Source organism: Ambystoma mexicanum, chromosome 4q, assembly GCF_040938575.1.
Source record: "Ambystoma mexicanum isolate Mex_15411 chromosome 4q, UKY_AmexF1_1, whole genome shotgun sequence".
Classification (NCBI taxonomy): domain Eukaryota; kingdom Metazoa; phylum Chordata; class Amphibia; order Caudata; family Ambystomatidae; genus Ambystoma; species Ambystoma mexicanum.
This window is the reverse complement of record NC_090928.1, coordinates 1226882105-1226902108: the sequence shown is the minus strand read 5'-3', so window position 1 is coordinate 1226902108 and position 20004 is coordinate 1226882105. Positions and strand designations below refer to the sequence as shown.

The window sequence follows — 20004 nt, the reverse complement described above, 5'->3', positions numbered from 1 at the left end:
CCGGTTGGCATTTTTTGCCAAAACTCGGTTCTAAAATGGCGTTTGTGTTCTCTTCTGACTCCAACCCAAGTCGAGCCCTTTGTTCCACTATTTTGGCGGGCTTCTCCACAGAAGCCTCCAAAGTGGTGCCACTGTCTGGGGTACTTACGAGGGGTGGAGGGGGATTTGGGCGTCCTGATTGGCCCAAGTGGTGAGCCAGCCGGCTCACCATTTAGCATGTTTGAGTGACAACTAGGCTGAGTGAGTGGGGGTTTTCTGCATAAAAGCAGGGCTTTGGGGACTGGAACTTCCGAAGTCACCACAGGACCTAAGAATCCGACGAGGGAGAAGCTGAGCCGACCTGCTACGACGACACCACCGGTGAGCCCTGCTGAACGTCTCACCACTTTTCCCAACGACAGAGATCTCCCGCCGGAGAGTCTTCTTCCTTTGACTGGTGGGGATAACCAGTTTCACCGTCTTTTCGTCTTCCCGACGCATCTCGTGGCCGCCTTGCCTGTGCCAAGCACCCCGGCAACCGGAATACCACGTTTTACCACAACCGCGAAATAAAGGGTAATACCTTTAACCGGAAAACTCTGCGGCTGGTTTCTTCCCTGGCAGTGCAATGACCTTCATCTTTCCTCCAAGTCGAGATCTTCTCTTCCTCTGGACGACGCTGAGACTTGCACCCGCTGCTAGGAACAACTGCCACCGCTGGAGGATCCTTCCCACTTAAGGTACCATGTTCCGCCTGGCTTCCCTTGCCACCGACTGTACGGGGTAGATTTAGACCCCGGCTTTCGAACCTGGGTTAGCCTGGGACACCCTGGTTAAAATTTTCTGAGCCTCTCAACTCTTTTCGAACTCTCTGCAAGACGTTCAAAGCCTAGTGTAACTGTGATCTTGGGCGCATTTGTGCTCTGCTCTCTCTAAGAGTGGGCCCAGCCTATGCACTTTGGCTCATCAGTGACTTTTGTTCTTCTGCCTTGCTAAGTGTTCCTAAATCTTAGAGTGGTGTATCTTTACATATTCTGCCTTTTTCCCCTCCCTTTTTCATGAACTTATTGGAGTGCCATCCATAGTTAAGCGCTCACCTCTGTCTGGAAATAAGTGGTGTTAACTAAGGCTTGTCTGATAAGGAATAAGGGTTGTATATATCATAATAGTAACTGTGTTTAGAGGGTTTTACAAATAAGAGTGCTGGAGTGTTTCAAACTGTGTTTAAATAATTATATACTTTGATACCAGAGCTCTGGTCAGTGTTTGCTTGTGCTATTGTATCTGGGTGCCTATTGTGTATACTTTGCATACTGCCTAACTCTTCTTGAGGGAAGTCTGACTGCTCAGCCACAGCTACCAGGTAAATCTGGGTGGTACAGACTGCTACCAAGTGGGTTTACTGCTAACACATGTAGTCCTAAATCTTTTGCAGTGTTCCCAAAGGGAACTGCACAGGTTTCACCAGGGAGGATATCATGCTGGCCCCAAGGGGTCAAGCCTGGTGTTAGTGAAAACAGGGAGGCAGACTGATTTAACAGGACTTCACACTCCTGTCATTGTTGCAGAGTCAGATCAGAAGAGATTAACTCCTATTTTTCCATCTAAAGACTGTCCCCTGAGAAAGTCAGCTAGAGGTCAACTCTCTCCTTCTCTTGATCAGATGCTAAGAGCAAACCACCTAGTTCTTGTCTGGATACATATGCCCTTTAGGTGGTTAGTGTGAAAGACCCTATGGGCCTCCTTGGATTGCCCAAGTCCAATAAATATTTGACCTCCAAGTTTGTCCACAACCTTGAAGAGTTCAATCCATTTGTCCTGTAAGGCTCTCTGCCTTGTAGGTACCATAACTAGAACTAGCTGGCCTTCAGTAAACTCAACCTTTGTTTCTCTGAATGAAAGCTCAAAATGCCTATTTCAAACATATATTCAAAAATCTTACTGAACACCAGCAGACATCTGTCAGAATGAAGTCTTGTGTGCATACAAAATCTGGAAAGATGAAGAGCCTAAAATAATGTTCATAACAGAACTGGCTGAGCTGTGGATGTCAGCAGCTTAAGTGAAATGGGATTTAAAGCCACTAAAATCGAAATGTTTAAAATAAATGAGTGACCTACTTTTGAGTGTCACATAGGTTGCAACTGTTTAAATGTCATAGTTTTGAACTTAGAATCAGCGTTCTAGCTGCATGTGTCAAAATTGTACGTTTGATTTGAATGAAGAAAAATTGGAACAAAAGTGACATTTAGCTGAAGCCTGGCTTAAAGAGATTGAATTCTGCCCTGCAACTACCCCCGACAGGAGTTGAAACTTGCCCAGAAACTGCATTCACAGGCCTGGCTGCATTCTGTTGCCCCACCAAAAGGAGATCACCTCTCTGATTGAATCAGGGGAGGGGACTGCAGGAAACGGAACAATGAACTTTCCTTGGCTCAGCAAATGTTAAATCAGGGGGGTCGTAAATGGCTTCCTCTTGGAAGAAACAGGGAGGAGCCCTGCCCCTGTGAGCCACCTGAGCTTGGAGGTGGGGACAGACAGAAATTCCCCCATGTGCTTTGGAACCTAAACCACACCCATCTGGGCCAGAGCATAATTTTAAAAAGATGGATAATTCCTAGTACAAAATCGTCAAAATGATATAAATCTCATAATTCCTGTGATTTTTCTGTGTATATTTTAAGAGGTTTTAGGACTCTGTGGTATGTTCTGGAGGGTAGTAGTGGGAAAATAAGGTATTACTCCAAATGTATGTATGTTCAAAATCTGACACTTCATCATCTGATGCCCATATTCCTAGCACACATTTTGTGTAAATTCTGGAGAAGTTTAGAGGTTGTGTTCTGGATGAAAAGGGCAGAATCCTGTCAGAAGTGGACACAACTTCTTACAAAGACAGGGATCGGATGGTTTGGTGCTACAGAAAATATGTTAACTGTAAATATAATATTAGAAAAATTGTACATAGATAAATATGCATTTGGATCAAAAATAGATTTGTGTGCAAAGTGACAAGGGGAGGATCCTCTGACCCATAAACATACCTCATCACAATGACACCATTTCCTTCCCCCAATCAAGGGAGAGAGGAGAACTTGGCCAATGATAAATTGTGAGGGGCAGGCTTAGTTATGCCCACGCACACACACATTTTCAAAAGACATAAAAAGAGCCATTGAGACCCAGGTAGAGACATTCATTTCCCACTTCAAACTGATTCCTTGCAAAGCGCTTTGCCAGACCGGACAATATCCAGAAGGACCATATCCAGAACTTAGAATCCATACTTCAGAACTTGTAGCAGACATACCTAGTCCACAAGCTGAATCCTTTTCAGCAGGCCTCAAAATCTTTTGCAACCTAACTAAACTCTTCAACAGCCGGGCTGTGCTGTTTGATTCTGGCTAGAACTCTGTGCCAGAACACAGAAAGCAGTACTGTATCCAGAGAGACCCGGACCAGACTGCTGTGCAGTGCCAAGAACTTTTGTCAGAACCAGAGATCCAGACCAGCAAAGCAGAGCTGACCTAGATAGCTGTGACTTCAGAACCACCCGCCGGAAGTCCAGTCCCAACCTGACCAGATCTTGACGGCCTATTTCAAATTTATAGGGTGAGTACCCAGCCAGAACTGTGCAGTCATCTATTAGTTTAAAATAAGCTTATCCCATCCAATTCAACTTGCCTAGAACTGCATTAGAAATTGTGTGTTCATTCTGTGACTTAAAAGCTGTGAAAGTGTAATTTGCCATTCTGAATCATTGTCATGATGCCTACCCCGGGGACCCAGACCAAGTACAGCAACCCCGGAAGCAGGCATCAAGTTATCCTAAGCAAGCCCAACAACCCCTGCTAGGGGCTATTTGGGTCCAGTCCTGGCGCCAATGGCGCCAGGCTCATATGGAGAGTCAGGCCTGGTGCCATAGGCGCCAGGCTCATAGATTAAAACTTAACTGATGCAGACCATGCTGCAAGAGCTCCAAGCCAAAAGAGGCTTGGAAGGGACTACTTTACTTAGGGACTATTTTTTTTTACTCGGGCAGGGCTGGGGAGGAATACTTACCTGGAACTACTTTGGAGGCTATTTAAACCACGCCCGAAGAGCAGCACACGCTTGACGTTGTTCTGCATCCAGCAGCGTAACGCTCACCATGCCTGCAAGTCTGCATCCAGCCTTCTGCCACGCCCGCCTCGAGTTTGGAGCTCCTAGAAAAAGGGAGAAAGAAGGAGAAAAGTTTAGAACAAGAGCAATACCTTTGATCCTTACCTGAATTCCCGATCCATCGCGCCTTCGAGCTGGAACAAAAAAGTTATTTTAATGCGCCTCGCCTGCTGCAGCGCTGCGCTGAAGTCACCGGCCTTCGCAGCATCTTCACATTCCACCGCATCCTCCTGCATGTTCCCGCCGCACTCCGGCACCTAAGGAGAAGACGAGAACAGCAAGTCGAGCCAAGGAATACATAGAGGAATATTAGTTACCCTCCCCCACCCCCATAGACTTACCTGATTTTACCACCGGGGGTGCTATTCCTCTTCACGGGTCGGCGCAGCTTCCACTGCATCTTCGCCGAACCCTGGCCCCTAAGTGGAAAAAAAAGGACAGCAAGGTGGAACAAAGGGACTAACAAGGGGAACCCTCCTCACCACCAATAGACTTACCTGATTTTACCGCCGGAGGTATTATTCCCAGAGACTTCATACTTTCTCTCAGCGCCTGAATAAGGGAGAAAGCAACAGGTTACATATAGACATTACTGTATCGAACTGTGTTGGATAATACAAATCCTTACCAGAATGCTACCGGTTGCCACGAGGAAATTTTCATTAGGGTCAAGCTGCAACCTGCAAGGAATGGGACAAGAGTGAAAGTCAGGCATTTTACAAAATTTATATTTACGGCGTCTTGCCGGGAATCTCGGAGTCAATATTGTTCTGGAACTCACCAATTCCTTCGAGCCAGTGAAGCAACTGGTTATCAACGCGCCCCTGCGCTCAATTTAGGATGGTGAGCTCATCTTTTCAAACCATCAGGTGAGACTATAAGGGGGGGGGGACATCAAAGGTGATCTGTGGGGAGAACAGTGGGAGTGGGGGGGATTTATACTCAAGTCCACGGGTGGTTAATGCCCTTTCTCCATTTGCAGAAGAATATTCCTACGGGCCAAGCAAACAAAGCTAGGTGGGCCAGTCCGTCATCTTGGCCCTACGCGTCACATTGGTGGAGACCGCAGCTGGCCAGTTCCGATCGACGCCTCTGTGGGAGCCAGGTGAGCGTTATAGTTTTTCCGTAATCGCGCTTGACGCACTCGGAAAAAGTGCCGCGAATTGCAGTTTGAATCAAATTTCTCCTCCTGTCAAAATCGCTGTCTTTTGCTTGCAACTGTTGAAATCCGTTTTCAACCTGATAATCCCTCATGAATCACTGATAGTGTTGACCTGAACCAATCATAAGTAGCTATCACCTACCCTGAATCTCCTATAGGGAATTAAAAATCATTTTAGCATATTTTCACTTCTTTGCAAATCACATTTAAAGTGTTTTTGCCTGTGTTTTAAAATCTCTGTTGCTCTAAGCTTGCTAGGGGGGGGGGAACTTAATTGGTATTGCATTTGATTGTATTCCTGAAAATTGTATGCTCTCCTTCAATCTCCTTATATTGCATAGGGGGGGGGGGTAGTGAATTGCCCAAAGAAAGTGATCATATTATCTATTGTGGGAACCATATTAGTTATTTCTGTGCTGCATTCTTTTCAATCATTGCATTTCATTGAAACCATAAGCATTCTCAGCTACCTTATCCTCTTTATACCAACTCCTAAGTTATTTAAAAAAAAGTGTGCTAGTGTAATATTATCCATTGTTGATCACTGTTATATTCATAAGTGTGCTATCAAATATTAATTTATAAAAGTGTGATTATTGTTTAATTTGTAAAATAAATCTTTTAATTTGCAAAACAAACCTACTTCTTGGCTCAGTGGGGTCAGGGGTATTCAAAGAGGGGTGTTATACAATGGTTTATCATCCAGATTTGAGCTAGTCATAAAAATATATAAATAAGGGCTTCCCTTGGGTATCCCAGACTAGGCACTGACTTAGTTGGAGTACTGAATTGAAGTCACTTAACAACCTGAATGAGACTGCTTAGTGGATCTAAAAGTATTTGCCTGCTTAAGAATATTTGTGATCTCTTGTTTGTTCTAATGACCTTTTCCTTTACTATTTTACTGTTGCATTTAGAAATTGGTTACTGTCCCCAGCACCATAGCTATTGAAGTCACCTGAGGGTGTAGGTTGTGACTGTGGGCCACCCCAAAAGGGTCTTCACTAATTTTAGAATATTAAGAGTGTGTTTCGAAGTGTATTTGAGTGGTACTTTGATATTGCTCCCTTCTGAGGAAGGCTTACTCTAACTGATAATTGTTTATTCAAAAAACCTTGTGTGTACAAGTTTATTTGAATACTTGTCACTGTGAATGTGTAACTCCCCTACAGCTCACATTGACCCCTCTTGAGATAAGCCTGGCTGCTGAGCCTCACTACCAACCTGTGTAGTACAGCCTTATACCAAAGGTTGGGTTCCTATTGCCAGGAGGTCAGGGTTGTTGCAGCGCACCAAAAGGGTACTGCATATAATCTTGCCCAACAATGTTGAAGGACAAAGTCATACATCGACCCCACTTGGAGCCCTGTTCCCCAACATCCCAGATAAATAGGATTCCATCTCCCAGGGGAAAGCATCAGTGAGTTTCAATAGTTAGTTGAAAATGACATCATTGAACGTGTGCATTGTCCCACCCCGTGGGTATCTCCTCTGGTAGTAGTGCCTAAGTCGGATGGGCTCCGTCGTCTTTGTGTGGATATAAGTTCCCAACACTGCAGTCCTGAGGGAAAGACATCCTGGGCCTAACATTGAAGACATGATAGTCCGACTTAACTAAGCCACCCGATTCTCAAAATTGGATTTGAATCAGGGATGCAATCAACTAGTTATTGATCCTACATCCAGGCCCATCATTACATTCACTAGGAATTAGGTGTTTTCCGTTATAAACGTCTTAACTTTGGCATATCATCAGCAGCTCAAGTATTTCAGGCGACAATAAGACAACTCATTGCGCTGGTTACAAATGCTTTCAATTATAGTGATATCTTGATGTTTGGCATTACTCAAGATCAACATGATAAAGCACTGGGACAGGTCTGCACCATTCTCCAAAGCAATGCCATTACCCGTTATGGCCCAAAGTGTACCATCAATAAACAGTCTTTCTTTGGGCACATATTATTTGACAAGGGGATCGGAGCAGATCCAGATGAGGTCCATGCTATTATCAATTAGAAGGCCCCAAAGGATGTGACGGAATTGCGGTCTTTCTTAGGAATGGCGAGTTATTGCGCCCCCTGCCTTTCAAATTACGTAGTGCTGACTAACTCGCTCAGACTCCTCCTCAAGAAGGACTCTGTTCATGTGGGATGAAGCCTGCCAAATAGTGTTGGGGAGAAGTCTCAGAAATGTACGAATTCCCTCCACCTTGGAGACCCCCAGCAACTTTGCCGGATTTTGAGCACTTGATTTTTTTTTTTTAACCAGGAGAGAGACCCTTTTCCCTCACTCTCATATTTTAATGCAATTTTGAACTGTTTCTGTTGGTTGTGGAATCTGACAAACTCCCTAGGCATCATCTTTTACATTGCGTCACACAGCACCTTCAGTGCAGCGGCACATGGAAATCTTTCAGATTTCCAAAGGTTTAAATACCTTCTCTGGGATAAACTGTTTCCCAGAGCAGTAAAGTGAAATTGACTTCACTTATATTGTAACTTTCTAGACCCAGCACACCCTATCTTACAATAGGGTGCTGGAGGGCTTACCTAGTATCTCCTTTGACTAGCTTCTCATGTAACATTTTTGTTACCCTTTTCTCACTGAATGCCTGGTGGCAGTGGTTTCGTTTTAACTACCGTGGTGTGCATTTACCGCGGGCTGCGTTGCAGCTGCAGTAAAAGCACCCATGGGTGCCATTTTTGTCAATGTCCCTGGTCGTCGTCTTTTCCCATTTCTTTGTGGAAAGGTCCTTCTTGAGATTTACTCTGCGCGACAAACCGGGTTTGGCCCCATTGTTCACTTTGCCTTTGGCGGGGTTCACGACTGAAGCCCACCTCTGACTCCAGGGTGTCTGATGTAGGCAGGAAGTGAGGGAGTTGACAAACTCCCTGTGCTTAGCCTTCTAGGAGACCCAAATGCACTCTGTGATGCTTGGCCGGCTGACTGTTCGGCAAGGACAACCACCCTGCTGGGTGCCTGACAGCTAAGCTGGAATGAATGGGAGACAACTGAATAAAAGGCAATCCTTTTGGCTTGAAAGGCAGAGTCGACCACTGGACGAAGGAACCGAAGAACTACTTGAAGAGGATGCCTGCTGCAACTCCTGGACCGTTGGTTTGCCTGGTGAAGCCCTGCTGCTGTGCTTCAAAATTTGTATTGCCAGAGAAGCCCCTGCAGGAAGACTTCTCCCTTTTTGAGTTGGTGGGACCAATACACTCCAAAGTAAGCCACCTGGACATCCATCTCGGAGCTGGTTGAAATTCGAGTTGCTGCTGGAAACTGTATAGCCAGGAAGGGGAACACCAGATTGTGTGCGTTGCTTTTAAGCTTGCCAAGAGCTCCGGGAAGATCCTCCAGTCTCCCAGGAAGCAGGACTGGCCAAGCCTGACCCCCCTCAACAGAGTGCTTGACCCCAGAAGCATAGTCCATCTCGACAGCTAGGAACCGCGGTGTTGCGATTTGTGTTAGATGCGATAAGTTGAAACACTGAACAGCCACTGATTTTGAAGATTGATGGTTACGAGCAGTGACTGTCCCATTGCAGTGCAGGTGTCCCCAGAAGTCCTCCCTCTTGTCCCCACGACTGAGGCCCAGAAACAGTAAGATCTGCAGAGCTACACAGGAACCGAAGTCATCTGCTGCACTTTTTCTTCAATGTAAAGGTACTGTAAAGTCTGAGAGAACTTACCTCTCATTGTAGAGTTGCTTGCATCTTCTACTACTCGCAAGTCTAAACAGATTGTGGCCCTTCACTTGATTCTTTTCTTCAAAGACTTCTAAAACATTGTGCAAAGACTTTTCTACTTGCCTCCTAGAAGTGCTTCATCCTATTTAAGACTTTTGCCCATTGACATTGACTTAGCCTGTTGTACTGAATGACTCTTCTTAGGGGGTCTGAGTATTTGCCTTCTTAAGAATATTTGTGGTCTCTTCTAATATTTTCCTTTTACCAACCTATAACAGTATTCTAAATGCCAACAGTAAGATATTAATGTCCCCAGCAACCTAACTATTGAAGTCACCTGAAGGTATAGGGTGTGTCTGTGTGCCATCCCAAAAGGGTATTTTCTGATTTAGAAACTAAGTGTACAGTATTGAAGTGTATTTGTTACTTTTTATATTTCTTCCTTCTGAAGAAGGGTTATTCGAACTGATAAATTAATAATTGTTTACTCAATAAACCTTGCGTGTACATTTATTTGAATACTTGTCACTGTGAATCTCTAAATCCCTTACAGCTTACACTGACCCCTCTTGAGATGACCCTGGCTGCCCAACACACTACCAAAACTGTGTAATACAAGCTTATACCAAAGGTTGGGTTTGCTATACCTGTAGTCAGTTTTTTGTAGTGTTCCCAGAGGGTACTACATACAAACCTGGCCTAACAAACAGCATTTGATGCAATCAAAAGTGAGCTTATCCACGATCGGCAGCTAGCATACTTCAATCTTGATTGGGATACTGCAGTTAGTGGATGGATGTTAGTCCGATTGGCCTGGGTGCTATCCTGACTCAAACAGATCCAAAAGGAAAGTCGAACAGATGCATTGTAGCATATACCTGTGAGAGCTTTGACCAGTATTGAGCAGGCGTATTCACACGCTGAACGGGAGAGCCTTGCTGCGGTCTGGGAATTTGAAAAAAGTGTCCTCGTTATAGACCACCAAGCCCTCCTGTCGCTCTTTGGAAATCCCAAGATTAAGAACCCCCCCTCCCCGCCTTGCATAGAGGTGGGGTATCCGCCTTCAGGAATATGATCATGCCATAGTTCACAAGCCAGGGAAGGAGGCTAATCCTGCAGACTCTCTCTCGGCACCTGGGTGGAGTGCCTGAAGATGCGATGCAGCTGGAGGCAGAAACATACATTGCATACCTATCCTTCAATGACAAATACCGCCCCCCCCCCCCCAGTCCCGTTTGTATTTATCTCGGCGCATACCCAGCAAAGTCAAATTAAACAAGTTCACATTTTACATCTGTTCAATAACATGTGGGGGGGGGGGGTTTGCAAATAATTCTCACAGGACGAACAGTTGCCCCATGAGCTTCTTTGCCACGTGAACAGCGTGGGGAATGTCCAGGATCTTCAGGTGATGACCACACTGGGTTCTTCATTTCCTCTTCATCATATGGTTCTTCCTCTGAATCATCTTACGCAAGAATTCTAAAGTGTAGTCAGAAGTTTATTTGCAGTGCATGTGTGGTGAGACATTTGCATTAAAGGCATTGAGCCAGTTTCTTATCGAAAAGATGTAAAATGTGAACTTGCTAAACAGTGTGAACGTGTATGATCAGCAGGGGGCGGGGGCTGTTGTGGCGGGGTAGAATGTGGAATGCGGCCGAGCAAGAACTCGGGAAGAATGGAACGGGGCCGGGCGACGGAGCGGGGAGGGAAGAAAAGGGTATGAATAAAGGAATACAGATAGAGATCCAGTCTCAGCGTTATTATTTAATGATGGTGAATTAGTTATGCAAGCTACCATACAACTACCACCTCGGATGAGGATGCAGCAAGCTGCTCGCTTTACAATGGTGCCTCTGCCCCAGGCAGATCAGCACTTGTCTGTTGTCCAGGCCCCAACCAGTGAGTCTGTGCGAACAGTTCAGGGATCCCAGCCTGCAAGCTCCAGCCTTCCACTTAGTCACGGGATCTGCCACAGGCCCCCCTTCCTCTCCCGACACTGGCAGCAACCTCAATGTGTCCCAGGGGAGCCGCCTGCCCCTGACCCATATCACGGCCAGGGACAGCTTGCCCGTTCCCGCAGGCCCTATGGATGTTTGCCGGCACAGCCGCAGCCCGCACCTCTCAGCAAGGCTGCAGAAGGCTGCAAGGAGGAACATGTCCCCAGATGCTGCCCTGTCCCTCACCACAGGTTCCGACACCAGTGGATGACGTTTGGGGGCTGGATGGAGGGGTTTTCGGGTCTGCGGCTGCACTGTAGTGGTGGTTTGCAGAGCTCACGGAGCAGCGCCCATTTCACAGGCTGCCCAACAGCGCCCCCTTATATTAACCAATTCAATGGAACTTATTTGATCTCAGGAGTTTGAGTGGCACAGAGGAACCGCATTAATTGAAACCGGTGAGCTCCTTGCATTTGACTCATCTGGCCATTGAACCTGAAGACCAGCAGCTCATTGTGCTTTATTTATCCCTGGTTACATTACCTTTAATTTGAAGGAGGCATGCTTTCTTATTAGTTAAATTGTCGCCATGTTTTGTAAATGGAATGTGGATGTTTCAGTCCAGGTGGCCTGCATTGTTGCTCCATTTCAGGAGACTTTCCATTAAACTTAATGTAAAAACTCTATATATAGCTTTTTGCTAACGCTGTCCCAGAGTACTTAAAGTGATATTTTTCCTTCAAGGGTGATTTTTGAAAGTAGCAATTCCCTGGTCGCCCCTTCTCTGTGTTTATTAGACCCTCCGTTTGCAGTCCCATGCCCTGATTGTCCCAGGTTTACTTTAATTACTGTACATTTTGAGGCTTGGCTGGAATTGGTTGCCTCTTCAGCCTGCTCCATACTTTGAGTCAAGTCAGTACTTGCAGTCCCTCTCCCAATGTTGATTGCCCTTTGAGGCTGTGTTCATTATATGATGAATATACATTTTTTTTTTAGTTTCAATTTGCTTTATCAGGGAGCCTTTGTGTTCATTTGGCTGTCAATAGCGCTGTATTTATAGGGGTACAGTGCCAGTTTCAATCATAACGTGGGCAATTTGGAATTAATTGTGGGAACACCGTTTTTGAATTTTCAGGGCAAGGTGGAGGAAAGGAAGCCAATGTTGTTCTTGTTTGAAGACGTCCCCCTGAACTACATCTTGATTTCTATCGAGTGAGTACCCTTCATCCTTTTGTTAATCGTTCTTTGGAGAACAGCAATGTTTGATATCTAAATCTGAAGTTCATGTTTCAAAATTCACCTTTTTTGTATTTATTGCTGTACCTTTAAGTTTGAACATGTATTTTTATGCTGCATATAACTTAATGATATTCCTTATGCTGAGCGCCTGACCTCTCCCCGTCTAATCTTCTCTGCTAACCTCTAATTCATGTTCCTAATCCTGTATTCCCATCTTCCCTCTTGCTGCACTTGCATGCTTCTGATTTCGTTTGGGGTTCACTGATGAGACCCCGTGGCTACCAGTGCAGGGAATGTCTGCTTTTGCCTCATGACTTTATTTGGACAGTGTAGCATGAGCCATATTGTGGTGTGCTACAGGGACACTGTCCCTTCTTTTTAACATCCCAGTTGCTTTTGTGATGTGTGCCGAACAGTCTGGTGGTAGTGGACAGGATTTTCTTTTCCCGGGTGCACAGACTTTCCCCTTCAATGTTTGCCATCATGAATACCAATTTCTGATGGATGTTAATCTGCTTAGAATCACATGCTGTGCATAGTCCGACATCCAGTGGTCACTGCAGAGTATTGCATTTTGTTTTTTGTAGTCGAAAAGGGGACGTCGACAAGGTGTGTCTAACACTATCCCTATAGTGACGTGCAGTGTACCCACAATCCCTCACGTGTCGAGGTCCCTCAGATTGTTTTTTTCCGCCAAGATATTGGTCGCCTTTACGCGGAGCTCCTCGAGAGACATTGTAAATATTGACTTGACCATTTGGTCGTTATTTATAAATGCTCACTCGACATTTGGTCGTTACTTAATGTTACGTTCCTCCCTCGACGAAGCTGTTCTCCGCCAACAAGATCTTCGATGTCTGTGCCTTCGGAGGAGACCCTTTGGCGTCACCGAACACGTGGCCTGGCCTCGCTGGCCTCAAACAGTAGGGAGTGTGGGGTCGTGGGACATTTCTTGCTAGCTCTTTAAGAATGCCTTTCTCTTTCCCCACTTTATCCTTCGGGGTTATCATGCCTGTCGTTCCCTCAGCTATGGAAAGGACACTATTTTAGGTTTTGCCCACGTTGCAAGGGCAAATTCACCTGGAAAGACAAGCACAAGCGGTGTAACCGTTGCTTGCCCCTCGACCACAAGGCAGATGGTTGTGCGGCCTGTAAGCTTCTTAAACCCAAGACTTTAAAGGACCGCAGGGTCAAGAGGTGGGCAGCCTACGCCATGTCTAGGTCCGATTCCTCATCCGCCGCCGAAAGTGGAGAGGGAAGTGATAACCAGACCTCCGCATCGGAGGTTGTACACCCCTCTAGGGAGCGGTCACACTCCTCGTCTGTCCCCGGCCCCGACAAAATCTGCTCACGTCCCGCTTATGGGGATGAACAACCCGGCGACATAGAGGCACACAAGCACTGACATAAGCACACGGCCCTTCTTTGTCGAAGACAGCACTAGCGCCAACAGACGCAGGTCCTACCGGCGGCATCCACGGACCATAAGGGTCCAAATCCCCCCTCGCAACCGCAGATGCGACCAGCGACTGGGCTACCCCCAGATAAGGGCGCTATCACCAAATCGCCAGACGACGTGCCCCGCCAGCGAGCGCATGTCGGCGTAGAGGACGCAACACCTGTAACATCGAGGCCAGAGGATCCCTCGACAGACCTTTTAGTCGTCGAGAGCCTGGCACGCATTGTTTCCAACGATAACCAGAGACGGACGCCGAAAGACGCTGAATAGCGCTCGCAAGGCCAGGGAAACGCCGAAAGGGACGGACGGAAGGAAGGCAGGAACCGCCCCCTCCGTCGAAAGGGACTCCAAGCCTACTGGAAGGCTTTTCTGAAGGCAATGGGAGCTTATCCTCAACGTTATGGGATAGGTCAAAGCGTTTACAGGCCAAGAGCCTTCCCTTTTCCCCCAGACCGCTCTGGGCTTCCACAAGGGACCTTAGAGAGACTCCAATTTTGCATGGACAAAATGGAGAATTTTATATCTACCAATACCTGCCCACACCCAAAGACCAAGAGGGGCCTCAGGAGGATCCTAGGGCTAAATGCCCTAGGCTGTTTAACTCCCCACAGGGGGGATCTAGAGTTGTATGACCTCACTGAAGAGGACACCCACTCTCATGAAGATGAGTTCTTAGGTAACCAACAAGAAGGAGACCAGGAAGGTTTCGAGGATGACCCAGACGGGGGTGATGGGGAATTTTGAAGACCCAGAAGAAGGGGCTTCACAACCCTGACAGTCCCCATCCGCGTCTACAGACCCTGATGCCCTAAACCTGTCCCCTCCCAAAGACTCACCAATCAGGAATACATCACCTATAGATGATCAACCTACCTTTAATGCACTACTACGTAAAGCAGCAGCACATTTCGAAATCGAGACTGGGGAAATTTCTCCTGGCATAGACTTCGTTGAAAGGATTATCAAGGAGAAAACCCCTGCCAAACCATTCCCCTCCTTGTCTCAGTAAAGAGACAAATCATTCCTTCGCTAGCTACAACCGCATTGGTCAGAGGGGTCAACGCAAGAATAGAAATGTAGTCCTTCATCAGACCTGTTATACATCAGGGGCCACTCAGTACCGGACTCCCTAGTAGTAACTAATACAAGAAAAAGGACAGGGTTCCCGCTATCAACCAGCGAGGCACCTCCAGATAAAGAAGGTAAAAAGCTGTATGCCCTAGGTAAAAGGATTACAGCCTCGGCAGCCTTTTCCACTAGGATTGCTAACAACAACTCCTTACTGGCTAGTTATGCAGATGCCCAGTGGAGCAAACTACGCAAAGACATTGAGGAGGTACCTGAACCCCTAAAAACCCGGCTTCTGGCCATGGTTACCGAGGGAACCTTAGTCAACCAGATCATCATTAAGAATACTCTAGATGCTGCAGAAACAGCTGGCCGTTCCCTAATCCAAGGAATCCTCCTCAAACGTCATGTCTGGCTATGTAATTCAGGGTTTAAACCAGAAACTCTAGCATCTCTCATTAACCAATAGAGGATGCCAACCTCTTTGGGAAGGCGGTGGATGACGTGCTAGAGAATGCAAAAAAGGAATTTGACACCATTAAGACCCTAGATCAGATTTCAAGGCCTCCCAACAAGCGAGGTTATGGAAACAGACACTTTTTTCGAGGCCAACATCAGCAGCAGTTCTCTGCAGGCAACTGGTCCTCGAATCAAGGAACCAGTGGACAATACACCCAGAGAGGACAGTGTCGTGCAAAGGGAAGAGGTGGGGGTTCCACCCCTAGAGGTTCCCAAGCCACCAAAGGACCCGAAGATTCGGGTACCCTCCCATGCATCACCGGTCGGGGGCCAGCTAACCTCCTTTCTTCCAGCATGGGAGGGAATAACAGACTGCTGGGTACTATCAATCACAGCCCGTGGCTACTGTATAGAATTCAACCGCTCCCCGACGTACAGACCCCCAAGGGGACAACGCCTGTCACCAGAACACCTCGCCATCCTTCAGGAAGTGGACCAGCTACTAGAAACAGGGGCTATAGAGGTCGTGCCTCTATCACAGGTAACAGAAGTTATTTATTCAGTGTACCTCCTTGTACCCAAACAGGATTTAACCTTGCGCCCAACGAACAAATTTGTAAAACCTCAAATTTCGTATGGTGACTTTACAGGAAGTAATCCCCTTGTTATCGCAAGGGGATTACATGACAACACTGGACATGAAAGATGCATACTTTCATATTTTAATGTTGGCAGCACACAGAAAATACCTCAGGTTCATGATAGAGGGCAAACACTACCAGTTCAGAGTGCTACCCTTCGGGCATAGCGTCCGCGCCGAGGGTATTCATGAAAGTAGTGGCAGCGGCCCACCTGCGCAGGTTGTCCATCCCAGTATACCCTTACCTCGACGATTGGCTCATAACAGGGGATTCTTACGAGACATGCTTCTCAAACACCCAAAAGACTGTAGACCTTTTGTTCAAACTGGGCTTCTCCATCAACGAAAGGAAGTCCAGCCTAGAGCCCAGCCAACTCAAAACAATTCCTAAGGGCTCTAATTCGAACAAAGGACGGCTTTGTCTTCCCCCTCCAACGAGAGGGTCCAAAATATGCTGTTTCAGATCCCTCAATATGTGGCCGGTCGAGAGGTGACGGTGCGCAAAGCAATGCGTTTGTTGGGAAGGATGGCGTCATGTATATATTTGGTACCTCATGCGAGACTGCACATGCGTCCAATGCAAGAGTGGCTCAACAGCCTGTGGTGTCAGGCCAGCGGACAATGGGACGATCTAGTGGTGGTCTCGCAGGCCTTGGTTCTCTCGCTACGGTGGTGCTCGAAGGAAAACCTTGTCATAGGGAAACCATTCGCCACCCCCGCAGTGGAAGCCACTCTAACCAGACTCATCCCTCACAGGATGGTCGGCTCACCTACCCCATCGGACTGCACACAGAGTTTGGACTCAGAGTATAGCATCCAAACACATAAACTTGCTGGAACTGTTAGCGGTCTTCAAAGCACTGAAGGCTTTTCAGGTACACCTGCAAGGGAAGACGGTGATGGTCCTCAGACAGCACCACAGCTATGTACTATCTGAACAAGCAAGGGGGCACTCACTCTCCAGGACTGTCCAAGCTGTCCCAGAACATCTGGAAGTGGGCTCTCAAACACATGTGCCTGTTGTCACATGTACCAGGGGAACTCGATCTGCTAGCAGATGAACTCAGCAGAGACTTCCCTCTACCCGCAGAATACAAATGGCGGTTACAAGAAGACAGTCTTTGACGTCTCCACACAATGGGGATTCCCAGAAATAGATCTCTTCGCAACTCTGGAGAACTCCCAATGCCAAGATTACGTCTCCAGGTACCCCCAGAACCAATCCATGGGGAACGGTTTATCGATACCATGGTCAGGGAAATTTGTTTACGTTTCCGCCCCCTCCCCCCGACTCACCTTCTCAACAAGATAGTGCACAAGATGCACCAGGAACCAGTCACCATGATACTAGTGGCCCCGGCAACCATGGTTAGCTCACCTGATGGAGATGTCTGTCTCCACCGGTGAAACTACCCTGCCCGTACAACATGCTGTCACAGGACAAAGGCAAGACACTACACCCATGTCCACAGACCATGAATTTAGCAGCATGGCTCCTGAGATCATAGAATTTGGTCATTTACAGCTCCCACAGAGATGCATGGACATCCTCAAGGAAGCTAGAAAGCCTAACACTTGTCACTGTTACTCTAGCAAGTGGAAGAGATTTGTCATATGGTGTAGAAATAAGAGCATCAACCCGGTTGACTGCTCTCACACACATTGTTCTCTACCTGACTCGCCTACTAGACTCAGGAATAGTGTTTAATTCTATTACGGTTCATTTGGCTGCACTTTCCACTTACACCACTTCTCAACTTAGTGTTGTGGTGGAAAGTCCCAGTTATTAAGGCCTTCATGGAAGGGGTTAAAAGAATACACCCTCCCATAGCTAACCCAGCTCCCGGATGGGACTTTAATGTGGTACTAAAGTAGGCTCATGGGCTCACCCTTTGAACCCATGCACAAAGCAATGCTTAAGGACCTCACCCTTACAACTGCTTTTCTAATAGCTATCACCTCCATCAGGAGACTAAGTGAACTACAAGCGCCATCTATTCTAGACCCCTTTGTTAACAGTTCAGAGATGAGGTGGTTCTTCGCACACACCCTAGGTTTGCACCTAAATTCATTCCTAAATGCCATGTGAACCAATCTATAGAACCAACAAAGTTCTTTCAAAACCCTTCAAACTTGGGAGAAAAAAGCCTGCATACACTGGACTAGCCTTGCATGATTGCTCATGTTGCCCACTGAAGGGCTGTATCCTGTGCAGAAGGTCAGTCTGGGAAGCTTGAGGGTTGCTGCTGTGACCAGCAATGGCTATACAATCCTCTGGGCAGCAAAGCTTTTGATTATGGGCGGAGACTGCTAGTTAGGTGCCTCTATTACTTGACCAGTTGGCCCCAACTATTCTGAAGTAGTTGCTGTCCAGGAGCTCAGAAGATCTGTTACGCTGCATTCTGCCTGAATCCTGCAGTTGTAAGTCTTGTTCCATGGGCACCGTATAGTCTTGGGATTGAGAGATTTCTTAGCACCTTTCCTGCACTACAAAAACCTAAGTCTGCAGTGAAGAACAGCAGCAAGATGGCTTGTTTCAAAAGGATTCTAAGCCACTTCGATACCTACAGAACATGTCCATGGTGTAAAATCTGATGTTGCTCTATTCAACTGATCATGAGAGATGCTCCTGCTTTGTGGGGTTCACGGTCGAGCTGGCTTAACCCCCATATCCAGAGATAACGGCTGGTACCGGACCACCTAAGGGTGACACACGCCATTGACCAGCAGCTTGAGTCTGCAGAGCCCAACTTTGAGCCCAGGCGTTCCAAATATCCTCTGATTTGTGGGGTTTGGTTTTGCTTTTCAGAGTTCAGGAGGCTGGGTGTTTGCCATTAAGATCCCATGTTAGCATTGAAAAGCATTGAGGTGAAGGAAACCTGCAGCTAACTATGCATTGCCCTAGGTTGTGGTACCCCAGCAATAGGAGTCCTGCCAGGGTTTCCTTTAGACAACTGGTGGTCTGCCTCATTCTTTGCTGGAACCATTTATTAGGTATTTTCATATTTTGGATTCTTCCTGACATGTATCAACCCCAGAACGTGTAGCTTGGACGTGGTAAATATTTCCCCTTAACCTAGGCACAAGGTATATCTTTTCCCCCCACGTAGACTTTTACTTTTTTATTTTTATTTTTATTTTTATTTTATTTTTATTTTTATTTTTATGGGCGACCTTTTTATGTCTTAGTGTATGGTTGAAGTTGGTTTCCTTTGGGCTTAGGGGCTTAGGCTGGGTTGCCCCTTTGGGCTCCCCTGTTAATTTCTCTTTGATGTACCTGGGTGAACTACAGTTCCCAAATAGTAAAGGGGGATTTTCAACACCATTACATTTTGTATAAGTGAGCCAGCACAACCCACCTTTTGTCGAGTGCTGGGGAAAAACATTGTCACTTTATTACTTACCTGATAACATTGTTACAATTGTGAGTTTACATGAATGGCTGTTTGCAGTGGTTTTACCATTTGACTTTGTCTTTATTACTTGCAGGCTGTTAATTCAGCCTCGGTAATGCACAGAAGTGCCACCATTTTGCTGAAATGGTGGGTGTTAAAGAGAATTCTCAGAAATGTGTTCATTCCCTTCTACCTTCGACACCCAGCTCTTTTTGCTGGACTTTAGGACTTTATATCTCTCATATAATTTTAATGTGATTTTATTCTGTTTCTTCTTACTTTGGAGTTTGTCAAACTCCATAGGCATCGTCTTAACTTTGACGCACAGCACCTTCAGTGCAGTGGCACAGGGAAGTCTCTTAGCTTTCCCAATATTTAAATACCTTCTCTTGGTGAAACTACTGTTTCCAAGAGGAGTCAAGTGAAATTGACTTTATGTACATATTGTTGCTTTCTAGACCCAGCACACACTCTTACCATAGGGTGCTGGAGGGGTTACTTAGTATCCCCTATGTCTAGATACTCATGTAGCAGTCAAATCCTACCATTTCTTCTCAGAATGGCTGGTGGCAGTGGTTTTACAATAAACTACTTGGATTTTTCCTGACCGCAAACTATTCGTAGATTCGGTAGTGTTAAATCTTGAGAGCCATGGTTTTCAAGATGGCGTCTGAGCCCCCTTTGTTTAAACAGGTAAAGACTGCATATGGAAACTAATGCACAATAACCATATACTAAAATGACAAGTCAGACGCGAGGTTCATTTTCCAAACACGTCTGGTTTATTTCAAAGTATTGTCAGTCAGCCGAC

General features: G+C 46.4%; 1 protein-coding gene across 1 annotated transcript in view; it reads left to right on the top strand.

The window, feature by feature from the left end:
* The window catches only part of LOC138468291 (exportin-5-like), a 1210104-nt gene that overhangs the window by 201667 nt on the left and 988433 nt on the right, over positions 1-20004 (top strand). Inside the window, exon 7 of the mRNA XM_069608777.1 lies at positions 12069-12145. Coding sequence (XP_069464878.1) covers positions 12069-12145 — 77 coding nt within the window. The remainder of the gene's footprint in view (positions 1-12068; positions 12146-20004) is intronic.